The 18,158-nt window shown below is 43.8% G+C and overlaps 1 protein-coding gene across 1 annotated transcript in view; it reads left to right on the forward strand.

The window, feature by feature from the left end:
• EGFLAM (EGF like, fibronectin type III and laminin G domains) overlaps positions 1–18,158 on the forward strand; it is a 173,034-nt gene that overhangs the window by 43,722 nt on the left and 111,154 nt on the right. The window contains exons 2-5 of the mRNA XM_059060251.2: positions 4,820–4,929; positions 6,107–6,190; positions 9,484–9,510; positions 17,564–17,681. Of these exons, the coding sequence (XP_058916234.1) occupies positions 4,820–4,929; positions 6,107–6,190; positions 9,484–9,510; positions 17,564–17,681 (339 nt within the window). The remainder of the gene's footprint in view (positions 1–4,819; positions 4,930–6,106; positions 6,191–9,483; positions 9,511–17,563; positions 17,682–18,158) is intronic.

The raw sequence follows: 18,158 nt of genomic DNA on the forward strand, positions 1-18,158 counted from the left end.
AATCCCACCTCTGAGAGTCCAAGGGAAGGAACATACTTGTGGCTCTGGATATTACTGCATTTTGCCAAATTGTCATCCAAAATGCCTGCGCTCATTTACTCTGCCATAAGTAATTTTTTGAGACTAGCACATTTATGTACTCTTGTCAGCATTAGTTACTATCACTTAAACATTTTTGGCTAATACGTGAAAATGACATCTCAATTTTAAGAAGTTGTATTTATTTGATAACTAGCAAATCTGAATATTTTGCCATGTGTATTTATCAGCTGTATTTTCTCTTATGGGAGTCGTCTCTTCATATTTTATTTATTAGGGCCTGAATATGTTTTTTCTCAGTGTGTATGAGTTTTATAATCAAAGGATCCCTTGGCCTGCATTTTGCTGCAATTATTTACCTTTTGATCTGCTGTTTTTATTTTTTCTTTTGTAATCTTTGAAGAGCATAATGAAGTTTTATGACGTGGATCCATCCCTTTTGATTTATTTTCTTTAGCACTTTTAAGCTGAGAAAGGTTTATCTTCAAAAAAAAAGTATCTGATTTTAAAATTCAATTCTTTTCCATCGTTTGATTTCCCATCTTTAAGCATTTGATTCATCGGAGGTAGTTTTGGTGTTTGGCCCAAACGTCTGACCTGGCTACCTCTCACTTACCAGCTGCTGACGACCACACCTCCTACATCAGCAGCAGTCAAAGCTGCCTTTGTGATCCTAGATGAGAGGATGACACGCACCCCTCCCCCGCGCTGCCCACGGCAGAATCCTGGGGGCTTTCATGACTCGCATGCGTCACCCCACCCACATGTACTCAACCATGGCGCTCTGTTATGTGGTGCTTTCCCGACTCTTGGAGGAAGAGTGTATACCGCTCCCTTTGCTTGGGCCACTTCTCCATCCCCGCTCTGTCGCATTCTTATTATGCCAGGTGGAGTCAGGTGTATCCTTGCTATGTGCCACCAACGTGCTCCATCCTTCTCTCTGTGTTCCTCACACCCCATTGTAATGCCCTGCTAACTTGTTGGTGGTCCTCTGTGTCTCTTCATTATTAAGGTAGCCTCGCCGACTAAGCCAGTGCCTGATACATATAGGAGCTCGATAAATATATGTTAGGTGTGTGAAAGATTGAATAGATGAAAGAATGTGCCAATAAAAATAGAAGTCATGGGCTTCCCTGGTGGCGCAGTTGTTGAGAGTCCGCCTGCCGATGCAGGGGACACGGGTTCGTGCCCCGGTCCGGGAGGATCCCACATGCCGCTGAGCGGCTGGGCACGTGAGCCATGGCCGCTGAGCCTGAGCGTCCGGAGCCTGTGCTCCGCAATGGGAGAGGCCACAACAGTGAGAGGCCCGCAAAAAAAAAAAAAAAAAAAAAAAAAGAAGTCATATCTAGCTGTGTTCCAGCAGGGCTTGATTTGAGTACTTTCTTAGAGAATATGAATGTAAAGGGGATAGTATACTAGAATTCAGGCTTTTCATGGTACCAGCATGTCATGGATACTGTGGATTGGCTTGTTCAACAACATCCATTTTACCCTCCTTCTAGGTGTCATTACTGTAGTGCAAAGGCTGGAGAAATAAAAACATTTCCCAGACTGCCTTGCAGTCAGTATTCTGGATGTAAATTAGGTCCCACCAATTAGACTCACTCTTAGGACTTACAGGAGGCAGGAATGGGAGGAAGACCACTTTCCGGCTGCTGTTTCTCCTGCCAAGCAAGGCCATCAAAACATGACAACTCGTCATTCCAAGGTTCACCACCACTCTCGTGTGTGTCTGGAGGCAATTGTAATGGTAGGAATGGCAGGATCGAGTGTGAAGGCTGGGGTTTCTTGGTTTTGAATCACTGCAATAGCGAATTAGCTAGTTACCATCTATCTACCTATTATCTCTCTCTCTCTCTTTCTCACCTATTTATTTACATATTTATAAAATAGAGCTAATGGAGACTCCTGAATTCCAGTCCCCTAGTCTTTCCACCAATTTTATAACCACGTTTCTGCTTAAAATATCTAGAGAGTTTTCTGTTTTCTGTACTGAACAGATCCACAAGGGATACAAGGACTTGTTTCCCTCTCACTGACCCAAGTAGCCCAACTTGATAAGTTGTAATTTTTCCCAAAATGAAGAGAGTAGTGCTATTCCTAGGACCTAGGATGAGATTGTGCTTACTGGTTATTCTGTGGTCTGTGAGGGTTCTGTAAATCATTTCCACTATCTTTTCCCCCATTCCCAGCTTCCTTTGAGATTTTGATAGCATAGACCTCAACTCAGCAATAAAACTGCCCCCAGTAATAAATAATTATGCAGCTGGACCCAAATGTAAAACTACACAGGAAAAAGTATAGGTAAATGACTCAGATCTTTTAACATATTAAGAGCTCTTTTAAATCAGTGGGAAAAAAAGAAAATAACCCAATTGAAAAATGTACAAAACGCATGAAGGGAGGAAGAAAAATAGCCAAAGAAGATATTAAAATATTCCTCTTTCTTTTTTATCAGAGTAGCAACGATTTTAAAGTAATACTCAGATCTGGTGAAGATGTGTTCCTTATACTGGGCATTCTCATACACCTCCATAAGCTTCTAAATTGGTTAATTTTCTAGATGTAAGTTTGGTTACATTTATAAAAATCTTTAACACATTCATTCTCTGGATCAACAGTTTTCAGCCGGAGTCAGTTTTGCCTGCCATGGGGCATTTGACAATGTCTGGAGATGTTTTTGGTTTCCACAACTACAGTTGGTGGGTGCTACTAGTATCTAGTGGGCAGAGACCAGGGATGCATCTCAACATCATCCTACAACACACAGGACAGCCCGCACGAAAAAATATACAGCCCGAACTGTCAGTAGAGTGGAGGTTGAGAAATTCTATCTTAGACGCAAAAATTCTGCTTGGAGAATTTACCCAAATGAAAAAATTGAATGTACTTCAAGATTCATTTATTAAATCCTTTTTGGAGAGCAATATGTCAGTAGCGATTAAAAATTAAGATGCACATACTCATAATTTTTAATAGATATCCATGCTAGAAATGCTTGGACTTTTGTGCATGAAAAGGCACACACACAGATGTTCTTTTCAGCCTTATTTTTAACAGTGGAATTTTGGAAACAACCTAAATGTCAATTACTGGAGTAACAGTTAATGTCCGTGCATGCTCTGCGTAGCAGAGTATTTGGCCATCCCACCACCCATTACTCTTTTCCTATGATCCTGTCCTCCTTTGGGAAACTCCTGTACAGTGGATAGGCTTGGTGGAAGAACAATTTCCAGGACTCCATTCATCCTATCCATTTCCAGTTTGGAAACCAGAAAAAACTGATCTTTCCTCTCTGATCCTTTGGTCACATGACGTATTGGTCACATGACACAAGTTTGGCCAATCAGATGGGACTTTAAATCTTGAACCAAGGCAGAGCCAGAGAATAGTTGAAGATCCAATCCGTGAGTGGCAGCGGTAGGTGTCTATGGCAGTTATTGCCAATTGATGACACTGAACCTCTGTTACTCTGTTACCTCTGTCCACCAGAAAGGCCTTCGATTTTGTTATTGAAAATATTGGTGGTGGAAGGCCCCAGCAGTAGCCCAGTAAATAGACACATTAGATCTCTGTGAATTGCAAACAAAGTATCCCAACTGATATGTTGGAGAATTATACACAGTCACTAAAAAGAAAGATCATCAGGACATCTTAGTAAGTGGAAAATCAAACTGAAGAACACTTGTTCACTAAAGGAATGTTTCTTGAGCTCTTCCATTTATCAGTCTCTGTGCTCTGAACAGGACATACCTAGTGGCTGCCCTCATGGAGCATTATTTAAAATAGCAAAATATCACAAATAAATTGTGTCTAACAATAGTGGAATGAGATACACTATAAATTATGGCACATGCATTATATGGAAGAGCTAATAGCCATTAAAAATAAAAATAATTATTTTGATTAGTAAATATATACTATCAGTTTATATATATTAATATTTATATATATATACACTATGTATACTAAGTCAAATAAGAATATATATGAATACATATTGAATATATAATGAATATATATGAATATTATATATAATGAATACAATTAAAATTATATATACATTATATAAATAAAAATATACATATGTGTGTATGTGTGTGTGTGTGTGTGTGTATATATATATATTTCAAAAAATTCCATGTAACCAAAAGGAGGTATACTATATAAAAATGTTGGCAGGACTCACTTCTGAATGATGGAATTTTTTGTTTTTGTTTTCTAAATTTTGAAATCTGCGTATGTTGTTTTATAAACATACAATTTGCTTATAACCATAAAATTATTTAAGGTAAGAATACAGTAAAACGTTTGAAATTTCCTAACCCCATTTTATACTAAACCACATTTTTGAAATATTCAGCAATAAGAATGTACGAGCTATATAAACAGAATCTGTATAACATATCTATAAAACATATATGTTACTGAGTAAACCAAAACCAATTCACTATCTTGCTTTAACACATTCCAAGCGCCTTGGTCTGTGCTGCCCTGAATCTCTCTTTGCTGGTCCTTGAGGTATGAGGAGCTACAGAAGGGACTGTGGGCGATAGCTGGGCTGATTTCCTTCCCATTGCCGGCTTGGGAGGGGTCAGTAGAGGTCTGGTGAAGTCAGCTGCCACAGGTGTGGCATCCTGGAGAGATGTCTGCATTTCTGGCCTGTGAAATCATCTTTAAGTATGCTCTCCGTCTGTAAGCGCACACTCATATCTCGTGTTAAGTGGACTCAAGGTGGGATGCGTGGAGCTTTAACACCATCTCTTTTGTTTTGTGGCAGGCAAGGTGGGGCCGCCTCTTGATATCATGCTGGAGGCACTGAACTGTACAGCTCTCAGCATCCAGTGGAAGATGCCAAGGCATCCTGGGAGCCCCATCATGGGGTATACTGTGAGTACCTGGGCACGGGTAGTGGGTGTGTTGGGGTAACTGTGCCTCCTTCCCATCTTTGCTTCTCCTGTATACGCCCTCCTGATACCAGCCTTCCCGTGTGGGGCTTCGTCCTCCCTCCGTGAAACCAGAGGAGATGTTTCCCTTTAAGGTCATTTGTAAGTGCCCTGAAAGTCAGCTGGCTCCATGGGTCCTTGCCCTGTTCAGGGATGGGAAAATATAAACTCAGTAGAAGACATGCTTCCTGATCTCCACCTGCCCACAGTTAAATTTGGAGACTAAAGCAAAATCATGCGAAATAATAGGGAGTCACTGTCCTATTTTGTCAATAGGACAAAATAATGTAAAATCTGGATGAAAGTGACCCGGTGGACAGGCAAAGTGGAGAAGGGAACAGAGAATGCATTCCTACCTCCGAGAGTTGACAAACTGACCCTTTTTCAGTTTACCAAAATGTTTTCTTTGAACAGTGTTTTTAAACATGAGTCAACTTTTAGAAGTTAGGATTGGGATTGACATGTATCCACTAATATGTATAAAATGGATACCTAGTAAGAACCTGCTGTATACAAAAATAAATAAAATAAAATTCCAAAATTCAAAAAAAAAAAAAAGTTAGGAGATTTCAGATAAATACTTGAAAGGCTGAAATCTCTGGGACTATCCAGAGAGCTGGCCACCCCAGGCTGACCTTCTTATGGGGCGCCAAGCCCGCTGGAGCTGAGCTGCCCACCGGGTTGTAAACCCCCCATAAGACCCCAGACCCACCATTCCCTCCTGTCTCCCCTTCACCAAGGGAGAGAAGCCATGTATCATGACCCTTGTCCTGTTGTCATCTTAAAGTAGAGAAATGGATTTCTAGACTCAGGTAGAATCAAAAGTGGGAAAATGAAAGATTACCTGAGAGAATCATGGTTTCGGGGAAAATACTAAGAAACGGGTCCAGCCCTCTCCATTCCACTTTACTCCGTGTCTTCCTCTGGGTCTCTGCAGGCTTAGGAGTTTGCAACCCTGGCCAGGTATGTCTGATGTTTGCTGACAAGGCACTAGTGTGAGAGAGGTGAGGCAGCACACCTCAGGACCCGCTGTGGTTGTGAGTACAGTTCGAACCACGGGCCCTTGGTCTGGTGGAGAAGTGCTGGCCCGGCTCTCACCCGGATGTCTGCATCTTTTCCAGGTCTTTTACTCTGAGGTCGGCGTTGATAAATCCCTGCAGGAGCGGTCCCACGGTGTGCCACTTGGCCTGGATACCCTGACCACGGTGAGTAGCTCCATCCTGGAAGCCTCCTAAAAACGCATCCCTGGTTAGCATTTCATTGATATTCGGAAAGATTTCTAATTTGGTGTGTATATGTGCTGATGAATGTATAATAATAATAATAATAATAGCAACAACAATGAAAACTAATGTTTGTATAGTCCTTTGGAATTTAGAACGTCTTTCGTGGCCATAAACCCATCACGTGCATGTGTATCTCCAGAAAGGCAGCCATATGAGGAAAGCTTCCAGAAAGGCAGCTTCCATGCTGGACTCAGCCCACCCCATTTATCCTGTGAGAAAACAGCTCTCTTACAGCTGTTTTTTCCCCTTCTTTTCTCCAAAAAATACAATTATGATTTTTTTTGAAATTCCAATAAAGCTTTATAAATAAATATGACACATTTGTATCTTCTCAACTCCCTGAAGACACAATGCAGAAGAAGACGATGTAATTGGAAATGTATATTCAAACGGTGTGAGGTGTTTATTTTTCTTCCCCAGCTGGCATCCTGTCCTTCCACTAACCAGTTGCTGGCTCTTCAATCTATTTCTTTACTGTTTCCTGTCAAGGTCTCTTGGGGTGAATTTCTCTGCCTTAGGCATGTTCTGCTTTCTTTTCTTTCACTCCCTGCCTCCTTCTCCATTCTACTACAATTATTCTACAGGCTAGAGCCTTTCTAATTGTTCTACTAGGAGTTAGCAGCAGCAATGCCCAGAATACTGTAGCTATAATGGTGGTGGAGGAGGAGGTGGTGTTTGTAACTCCTATTTAGTAAATGCCTGCTGGGTGCAACACCTAGAAACTTATTTGTCATCCCGTGATGAGTAGCTGTCACTTACTGAGAGTCTGTTACCTGCCTGGCACTCTCCCTCATGCTTTACATTTGTTCTTCCATTTCATCTTTACAACTATACTGTGACCTCATTTTCCTTCCTGACAAGGATGCTGAGACTCAGAGAGGTGAAGTAGCGTTCTTCAAACCATACATTAGCAAGTAACAGTTGACTGTAAACCTAGGGCAGACTGAATTCTGGGCCCTGCTCTGGCTATTTTTACCAAAGCTCTCATGACTCAAAAAAGAAGAGATGCACGTGTTCGGCTTGTTTGTATTTTGCATGCTGCTTTTATTCTCAGACTTTTGCTTAAGTACCCCTCATTTGCCTCAGGAGCCCTCAGCCACAGCCTCTGTGGTTTAGTCTATCCTGAGGCGGGGAGATCGGGTTCGCCGCACCTAGACCACCACCGGTTGAGGTGCCATCCCCCCTTGACAGCACTGGAAATTTCAACGAGCCCCTGGACCCCACCATGGGGCTGACATCATCCCTAGCGATGTTCCCAGATGCCCAGCCTCCTGTCCTGCAGTGAGGGTGGCTCACGCACATCCTGTGCAGAGAGGGCACGGTGCTGGTGACAGGGGTCCTGGACCCTGCACGGTGCCTCTGAAATCAAGATCCTGCCCCGTTGCATGAACCCGGGCCCGACACTCTGGCATTTCTGGGAAGGCCACTGCAGTGCAAACAGAAAGCAGAGGCCAGGAAGGGAGACAGGCATCTGGGCTTCCAGACCTCCTTCCTCCACTTACAGGTTGGGTAACTTTGGCCAAAGCTACTTAAACTGTCTAAACCTCAACTTTCTCCCATGAACGGGGTGTAATAATTACACTGTTGTGAGTGGCAAATAAAATTGTGCATGTAAAAGTCTTTAGTAGAAAGTAAGAAGCCGGGCTTCCCTGGTGGCGCAGTGGCTGAGAGTCCGCCTGCCGATGCAGGGGACACGGGTTCGTGCCCCGCTCTGGGAAGATCCCACATGCCGCAGAGCGGCTGGGCCCGTGAGCCATGGCCACGGAGCCTGCGCGTCCGGAGCCTGTGCTCCGCAACGGGAGAGGCCACAACAGTGAGAGGCCCGCGTACCGCAAAAAAACCCCCAAAATCAGGAAAGTAAGAAGCCGTATAAATGTTAGTTGTTATTCCTGATGATCATTGCCTTTATGTTAAGTATATTCTCTCCATTAACTACACTCAGGTGTTAGAATATGCTATCAAATTATAGCATTTGATTACCTTGCAGATTTCAACAAACTTGCACGATTGCTACTCTCCTCCACCCAGCACGAGATAACACACGGTCGCTGTTCTTGGGCAGCTTTTGGTCTCATTGAGAAAGCCACGTTTACATTGATAAAACAATTAGAGAGCAACATGGGACCAGATGTCATTTACATGCCACTCACTAGACAGACTGAGGTTTTGAAGACGAAGGGATTAGTGTAGGAACAAGTGGGCAAGAGGTAAAAGTGGGGGCTGAGAATTGAAGCAGGGGCAGTTTCTGGAAAGGCAGAGGAGAGAGAGCGGCATTCAAGTCGAAAGGAATGGTTTGAACCGAGGGAATGAACACATATGTGTGTGTACATGCTCGTGGGCTTGTGTGTTTGGGCAGAGGGGCAGGGGAGGTGCAGAATACAGAGAATGGAGAGAGGAAATGATGATTAGACATAAAGGCAGCAAGTCAGGGAGGGGGAGGGGAGCGGTCTGGTACAGCAGAGGGGGCTCTGGATTTAGATGACTCGCATTCAGATTCCTGTATGACAACAAACCAGCTGGGTAACCTTACTGGGTCTCAGTTTCCTCATCGACAAAACAGGAACTGGAATAGGGGCTACATCATGGGTAGCGTATCTGTGGTTCCCAGGCTGAGTGCTTCAGGGCTCTGCAGCAAACTCACAGGGGCCTTGTGTAATAGTTGAACTTTGCACGGGAAAAAGCAACATCTGTGTAAACTACTACTACCAAATCTTTTGGGTATAACTATTGAATAACTGGAACCGTTAACGATTTTTTCTGGATTCGAGGTGCTGTAAAAATAATACCGGGATACCAATGGTGCCATGAACAGAGAAAGTTTGGGGACCTCTGTACTCCATCACATCATCCTGTAGCATCCTACAGACCTCAGTCTGTCTAGTAAGTTGCATGTAAATGACATCTGGTCTCATGTTGCTCTCTAATTGTTTTATCAGTGTAAATGTGGTTTTCCCAGTAAGACCAAAACCTGCCCAAGAACAGCAGCTTTTAATGTTGTGGGCATTAAACAAGGTCACGATAGCAGCACCCTCAGCGCCACATGCGGCACAGAATAGGAACTGAGTGAGTGTTCAAGAGAAATCACATTGCCAAGGTGCGTGTCTGCTGCCCTTGGCTGTACGTGGTGGAAGGGCAGCTACTCTACAAGTTCATTTTAGTTCCTGCAAGCTTTCTTTTCCTTTTCATTTTGTTTTGTTTTTTCTCCTCTCCAGGGGCGATTGGATCATCAGATGATTTTTGTAAGTATGCTTTCAAAAAGTTAAACCCTTGCCCCAACCGTGATTCAGGGGGTCTCTTTTCATCAAAATGTTGACTTTTCTGCATCTCCCTTGCTGATTAAGGCCCCCGGAGAGTCCTTGGTTCTAGTGGAAGCAGCAGTCGCGGAGCATACCCGGTGAATTTTTAATCATTTAGAAAGAAACTGTTTTATCTCACATGGTAGAGTAAGGTTAAGAGCAACGTTTTGAAAGGTTGAAGTAATTTAAGTTCTGTTCCAAGACAAGGTGAAAAAGATTGAAAAGGAGAGAAAATATTTCAACTAGCGAGCCCCACTGTGAGGGGAGCTCCTCCACCCCCTTTCCCTTCTTCTTTCCTCACTGCCTCTAAGGATCCTAGACCTTCTCAATGAGACAAAACCGGGTCACCTAAACCTGGTTGATTGACTTTCTGGAAGAACCCCAAACAGAGGATTGGGCTGACAGATGGTTAGTCTGATTCAACTGAAGAAATGACCAAAATAACCTGGTGGATTATGTGGAATTCTGATGCACTCTTTGATAGTCTGCCTATATAAAGGCTTCTGATTTGATTAGCATCTGACACTTAACCTTTTCTTAGAAGAACAACCGGCAGGATTCATCCCGGAAAAATAAATAGTAAAACAAATCAGGACAATTGGGTGATGTTTTTAGAGTTAGAAATAGAAATGGATGCTTAAACTGGTGTCTTCAACACTTTTTGATCATGCATACCGTCAGTTAAAAAATATTTGAACATATACCAATATATGTATATGTATTTGTAAATTATGCATCTGCTACTCTACATATATATTGTGTACATTATAAAATCCCACAGCATTTTAAAGGAGGAGATAAAATAGAAGTAGAAAGTTCTTATGTCTTCTTCCAACATCTCAGTAGATTGTCTTGCTCTCTCAGGGGGATGCACCACCGCCCTGCTTTGGAGTCCGCTGGTCTGGCTGACCCAGAATAGTGATTCTATTTGGGTCTTATCCAGGGTTAAGGGATAAAGCAGACAGGAATCATGAGACCTGCATCTAGTCCCAGCTCTGTCACTAGAGCAAGGGTGACTGTGGGCAAGGTCACTGAACCCCCTTGAACCTCTCTTTGACTATAAAATGAAGAGGCCAGTTAGTAATGGTTGCCAACTGGGGGATGCTTTGTTCCCTGTGGGCATATGGAAGTAGGTGTGGGCGTTCTAGTGAACAAGCTTCAGGGATACTGACTCTCCTGCAATATGCAGGGTAGATCCATATGAGGAAGATTTGTCCAGCCCCAATGCTGCCCCTCTTGCAAAACCCTGGAAAATACTCTATGTTTCTGTGACCACTCAGGGAATGGAAATTCCTCCACTCTGGCCTGCACAGCCTTCCTCTGGACCTTTGGAAGAAGGCTGTTTGGAAGATAACCCTTTTCTATTTCCCTGTGCCTTCCATCTAATGATGCTAAGGATTCTTAACTTCTACTAAGGCAGCCGAGGCACAGACTTAACTTACAGAGTCAACTGTGAAGTTGAACCCGAGGTTATTAGCTACCAGTGAAGGTTATTTTAGAATTGTAGAATTTCCATGTTGAAACTTTGGCCCAGAGAAGTTAAGTGGCATCCCCAAAACCACACAGCTCTTTGGCTCTAGAGTCTGGGTCTCCTGGCTCCTAGTCCAGTGCTGTCCCACTTCATGCCTCCCCTTAGCTGTGCTCACTGGATGCCCTCCCGGTGTAGGGGCTACTTGTCCAGACTAGTGAACAAGACAACATACAGCTTCATTTCTGGAAACAAACCACCTGGGTTTCCAGCAGTAGGAGAAAAGTGCAGCATGAAAGTGGGTAAAGGTGAGGTTTGATTCAAGGTCAGAGATTTAAGTTCAGAGCCATTCAACACAGTTTCATCATTGCAACGTGAACAGGGCTTCAGTTAAGAATAGTCCCATCTTTTCAGGGCTCCTCTTAGATAGCTATCCAGGTTGTTTTTGAACATTGGGTCTAGCATGAATTAGAATGAAAGTTTAGCAGTCCCCAAGCCCCAAATAACAGTGATCCTGACAAGATGTGCATTCTTGTTCTGTCATGTAATGGTCTGGATATAACTAGTTTAGGGCTCTTCTGGTGGCTTCCTTGTGCCAGGATTCTTCCATCTCATTGCTTTGCCAACCCCTCTGGCCTGCCTCCCCATCATCCAAAATAGCTTACTGCCTCATCCACATTCTAGCCAAAAGATGAGGAAGAGGGGAAAGGGAACATATCACTTAACTATTGTAGGGATAATTCAGAAATTGCCCTCAGCGTTTTTGCTCACATCACATATTGGACAGAATTTAGTCACATGGTCAGATCTAGATGCAAGGGAGGCTGGGAAATGTAGTCTTTGAGTGGCCATGGTCCAGCTGAAATGTACAGAGGTTCTATTACAAGGAAGGAGAGAATGGATACTAGGAGCAGAGAGTCATTCCTATCACAGACTGTGAATGGAAGGAATAGATCTGGTGCAGTAGACGTGGAAAAGGCAGCTGGACATCTGAAAAATAAGGTGCTAGCCTGAGGATTAGATGTACTCCGTCTTGAGTCAGGCAATCGGAAGCATATTAAGTCATGCATTTTATCAGTGAAACCAGACCCATTCTTGCCCCGCCCAGAGTGTAGTTATATAAACTTTCTGGGTCCAGTTTCATCATCTATAAAATGAGGAGGATAAGACTGACATCTCAGAGCTGTTGTGAGAATTAAATGTGGCACTGGTACACAAGGATTTTATAAATTCCAAAATGGAGTATAAGTTATGATTAAATTATGATTATACAATCATAAGATAAAAGTTTGTTGCTTCTGGTAGTCTGTGAGGGAGGCCAGTGTCCTGGGGAATAGCTCACTTGGTTGTAAAGTTGTTGGAGCTTTCTTCCGGGACTCAGTGAACTAACTAACTACCTTGCTTTTATCTTCTACAAATATAAATTTTCTGATCACATGACAGCCACTGGTGGTGTTAAAAGACAAAGGAGGCAACCTTTGGAAGGGGTTTTGTATTTCAGAAAGGGACATAAAGTAGGGTTATTTTGCAGCAATGCACCCAACTTTGCTCCCCGCCCCCCCCCCAAAAAAAAGTATGGAAGGGGCCAGAGGAGACTGTGGAATTCACTCTGGCTTCTACCCCAAGAAAGCAATTTCTCTGACTTTGTTCCTCACCATCTTGTGCAGAAATAGGTCCAAGAGAGATAAATATTTTGACTCATTTTCAAAATTCCACAAGGTAAAAAAAAACGCTTTCTTTTTCTACTTTGAAAAGGGTATATTTAGCGTCTTATCTAGTTTGATGAAGGCTGAAGTAGGGGCCATAAGACATTTAAGGACAGAAATAGAGAGACTTGTGGAATTGTGCAGCATTTTACTAAAAAATTCAAGGGTTATCACAAGTCACATTTTTCTGAGGGTTTCCATTTGGAAGGAGAGATATTGGAGGAAGAAGTGACAGTTAAATCATTGAATCCAACCCCTCTTTTTATGACCCCAGCTATTCAGTCCCCTTGACCCTTGCTCTCTTATGCTAATCTACCAGCCTGTCAGCTCTGGAAAAGATACCAGAAAAGACTGGAAATAGTTAGCTTCTGGGAGGGTGACCCTCCACCTCTCAGAATATACCTGGGCTAAAGGTAGCACTGATCTTCAAACAAAAAGATTAGTTTTTTTTTTTTTTTTTTTTTTGTGGTACGTGGGCCTCTCACCGTTGTGGCCTCTCCCGTTGCGGAGCACAGGCTCCGGACGCGCAGGCCCAGCGGCCACGGCTCACGGGCCCAGCCGCTCTGCGGCATGTGGGATCTTCCCGGACCGGGGCACGAACCCGTGTTTCCTGCATCGGCAGGCGGATTCTCAACCACTGCGCCACCAGGGAAGCCCAGATTAGTTGTTTTTTAATCCACATTAAGAACTTCTACAAGTGTAGTTTCCCTTGGTTTTCAGTGATCACTTTTAAATTGCAGATACATAAATTTCCATGTTTATAGATAAAATAATTATCTGGTCTTCAGTGTTTATGATAAGATTTTTTGATTTAAATATTATTTAATATTTTTCATTCGTGTATTATCCAATTAGAACTTGGTCCCTGGAGTCAAACAAAGCAGGATTCAAATCCCCAATTTGCCCCCTTAATAAATATACAGCCTTGAGCAAATCATTCACTTTTCAGAGATTCAGTTTTCTCCTCTGGAAGTGAAAATACGAGTGATACCTACCTCATAGGCCTGATGGAAGGAGCAGGCTATATATGTTCCTGGAACAGAGAAAACACTCAATAAATGGTAACTAATGGTAGCTGTATTTGGTATTGGTGCATAGCTAATATCTACAATAATCTATGAGACCACATCACTACGCCTGTACTTCATATAGTGTAATGACGTCACAGGAGGAAGGGATTCTACAGCAAAGGCTGTGAGAGCATTGGGTTGGTTTGAAAGTGTGATTCCGCTTCCCTGGGAAAAGCCTGGGAGAGGAGGGAGACAGGAGTCCTGTATACACCCGGGGCACCCAGCCTCCTAACCACCCAACTTGAAATGAAACCAGGGGACAGATGGTGGAACTAGCACGCACAGATGCAGAGAATGAGAGCAGGGGTGAGGATGGGGGACAGGGAGCTGTGAAAGCAGGACCATATGTTCAGCGAAGACCCCTTGTGCAGCTATATGTAGGACACAGTGGGGGGAGAGAGAAGGAAGGGAAGATTGGAGACAGACACTCTCTTGGAGGCTGTTGAAATGGCCCAAGTAAGGATTCAAGGGAAGCGGAAGAAGGGAACAGGTCTGAAAGGCATGTGGAGGTGGCTGGGGGCAGGTGGGTAAGAGGCAGTCAGCCTTGCCTCTGGGGTTACTAACCCGGCGTCTGGGGCAGAGATACAGATGCTGTTAATCAAGTTGGAGGGGTCAGTAGGAGAAGTTGGTTCTTGATGAGGTAATCCGTTTATATCCTACCTCTTGGTTTGATTTTTTTCATTCACTCAGTAGTTCATTTATTCATTCATCAAAAAGCACCGTTTGAGCATTTGCTACATGTCAGATAATGCTAAGCTTTGGGATGCCAGAGGAATAAGAACCTGCTTCCTGCCCTCAAGCGGTGGGGAGAAGGTGACCAGTAAACAGACAATTACAGTCTAAGGCGAGTGTTGCTACGATTGGGGTACACCAAGGACGCCAGGGAAGCATAGAGGAGGGACGCCTAACCAGACTGGGGGCTAGGGGGTCAGAGAAATGAGGTAATGTCTTAGCTGAACTGAGTCGTGAAGGATGAGCAGGGGTGAGCCAGGCAGGAGCAGGGAGAAGGACATTTCACGGAGAGGGAGCAGCCAGTTCAAAGGCCCAGAGGCAAGGAATTGAATGGCATAAATGTGAACCCTGCCAAGTTCTTAAGTATGACTGGAATGTAGAATGTAAGGAAGGGAGGTGGCATGAGATGATGCTGGAAGGGTAAACGGGGACGCAAAGATGCTATCGTAAGTGGAAGTGACACGCTCAGATTTGGGTTGAGGAAAATAACTTAGCAGTGTGGAGTACAGATTGGATATGCAGGAAGTATTGGTGGCCGGGAGAGTCAGAGCCATTGTCTTCATTATGAGGACTTGGACTTTAAATGGCTGTGAGGATAAAATGACATAAACAGACTCAAGTGATACGAAAGAGTATTTGTAACTGATCGAATGGTGGTTAGGGAGGAGGGGTGGTGAACATAGAGGGGAAAGTGTTGAGAATTTCTGGTTTAGGTAATGAGAGAGAGAGAACACAAAGGGTGAAACAATTCTTCGTTTTGTTTTTGGTAGTCAGAGGAGGGATGGTTAGTTGAGCTTTGGTTACGTCAAACTTGAGTTGCACGGTAGTTGCTGGGTAGAGAAGTTCAAGAGGCGGTCACAAACCCATGTCTGGAGATCAAGAGGTGGGTTAGAGCTGGAGATGGTGGGAGATGTCATTCAAAGGTGCTAGAAGCTAAGGGAGTGGTAGATGAGCTCACCTAAGCAAGGCTACAGAGTGAGAGGAGACGGTGAGGAGTGAACTTCGGGGAAAGACCAACACCTAAGGGGCCAGCAGAGAATGGGGAGTGGGTGGAGGACACTTGGAAGGAGCGACAACAGAAGTAGAAGGAGACATGGAGGAGCAGTCACAGTTTCCAAGGAAACCAAGAGATTTCAGAAGCAAGGGTGGGCAACAGTATTGAAAGCTGCAAACAGTCAGGTAAAGATGGAGACATTCCCACTGGGTTGACTGCAGAGTTGTGGTGACTTTGGTAGGAACATCTCAGTTGTTTGCAGTGAGGAGAGGCCAGATGGGAGCAAGCTGAGGAGTGAATAGGAGGCGAGAAGGTAGAGACAACTTCTTTAAGAAGGTTGCATCTCTGGAGAGGAGACAGGGGCACATGCGCGGTGGGGAATAATTGATTGTCTAAGATAAGAGTGACTTGAGCAAAGTAAATACTTATGGAAGCATCAGGTAGATAAGGGAGAGGCTGGAGATACAGGAGAAAGAGAGGAGGGGAGACAGATGGAGTTCAGAGGCCAGGAGGTGAACCAAACCCTAGGCCAGTGGTTCACAAACCTGGCTGCCCATATTAGCATCACCTGGAGAACTTAAAACAAACCCAGGCTCTGCCCCCCCGAGGAGGTTCTGATTTAAGTGGTCTGGAGTGGAATCTAGCACTGCTATGTTTTTTAGATCTTCGAGTGATTCTACCGTGCTTTCAGGGTTAAGAACTATTGTAGTAAGTATTCAATAACTACTTGTTGAATCTTTTTAAAAGTTTTTGTCTATCAGTTGATTCGTTCTCCTTAAATAATGAATGTTTAATCATTTGCAGAGGATGTCGTGAAGAAATATAAGACAGGATACCTGCTCTCATGTGGCTTGCGATTCCATGGGAGAAATAGTAATAATTTTTAGTATGTATAAGTGCTAATTTAGTGGCACAGCACTTGGTAGGGTAATATCAGTTCTGTGTGGTCAGCTGTCAAGGGGAAGATTTTGGCCTCAGAGAAGGTGGAACCTAAGTAAGTGGAGAAGAAGAAGGGTTTCACATGCCTAAGACAATAATCATTACAATCCTGTTTCTTGAGGACATCCTTGGTACCAGCTACTTTACATACATTATCCCAAATATTGTAACTATGCAAGATAGTTATACATCATCCCCATTTTACAGAGGAAGAAACTAAGGCTCAGGGAATTTAATATCAAAGCCACAGCTAGCAATAAGTGGCAGAGTCAGAATTCAAGCCCAGGACTGATTGATTCCAAAGTCAATATCCTTTCCACTACAGTGTACTGGGACCAGTGGCACCAGGCTCCCACTTACTATTTGGTACTGTAGTCTCAAGATGGAGCAAGTCACCTTCAGCTGGGACTTTTTGGTCAAGGCTGTTTGTGCAGGTGAAGTTCACACACACATCCATCCTCAGTCCTAGTGGTTCTCAATGTGGGCGTTTATGAAACACCAGCAGCATCACTTGGGAATGTTTTAGGAATGCAAAATTTCAGACCCCTTCCCAGATTTACTGAATCAGAAACTTTGTGGGCCAGCCTTAGCAATTTGTTTTAAGAAGCCCTCCTGGTGATTCTGATGCAGTTTAAGATTTGAGAACCAAACTTTGAGTCCCTACTTTGTGGATATAAATCAAGACCTCAATTTTGCTGTTGTGGCTAGTCCCTGAGCATCTGTGATATGCAAATGGAAAGAAAGAACTAGGGGATTCTAACCCTGGAAAAGATCGTTACCTGAATTCCAGCAGCCTAGTACTCTCATTGAAGAGCTCAGATGTTATGAGCAACATCTGATAGGGTGAATGAGTCCCAGTTCTACGACAGTGTATTGATTCCAATAAAGGATAATTCATTAGTCTTGGGAAATATGTCACGGTGTTTTCCTCTTTGCAAATTAAAAAACTTGGCCAATCCTAGAGAAAGCAAAGCAATCTCCCAAGCAAATTGCACAGGGGCCTCAAGATGCAACCCTCATGAGATTGTCTGGTTTGCCTCAAAAGAACTTCTGATCATTGACCCATTTCCTGTTTGGTCACTGACAGGAGGAAGTGATCGGAGATTTGAAACCAGGCACTGAATACCGAGTAAGCGTGGCAGCTTACAGCCAGACTGGCAAAGGGAGGCTTAGCTCTCCTCGGCACGTTACCACTTTGCTCCAAGGTAAAATGCGTTCAATTCATTAATAATAAGAAAGTGATGGGTGCTATTCATTCATTCCTTCATTCAGTATATCAGTGAGGACCTACTATGTACCAGGCACTGTGCTATGCTAGGTTCTGGGAATTCAGTGGTGAACAAAAACAGGCACAGCCCCTGCCCTCTCAGAACTGAGTGGCACGGATCAAGACATTATCTAATTAATGTGTGGCCGCGGATAGTGAGAAGTGCTTCCCACAGTGCTGTAAGATCTTCCACTGTAAGATCCATCCGATATAGGCGGGCGATAAGGATTCCCTGAGGACATGACTGCTAAGTGGGAATTAAGTAAGTGGGAGTTAAGAAGGCAAGGAAGGGGAGTGGGAGAAGAGATCTTAGAGGCCAGGGGAATCCGACAAAGGCTCATTGAGGTGGTCTGGGATGGACGCTGGGGGACAAAAGTGGCTTGAAGACATCGTTGCTCATAGGAGCTCCTTGTGG

This window comes from Kogia breviceps, chromosome 4 (assembly GCF_026419965.1).
Source record: "Kogia breviceps isolate mKogBre1 chromosome 4, mKogBre1 haplotype 1, whole genome shotgun sequence".
Classification (NCBI taxonomy): Eukaryota; Metazoa; Chordata; class Mammalia; order Artiodactyla; family Physeteridae; genus Kogia; species Kogia breviceps.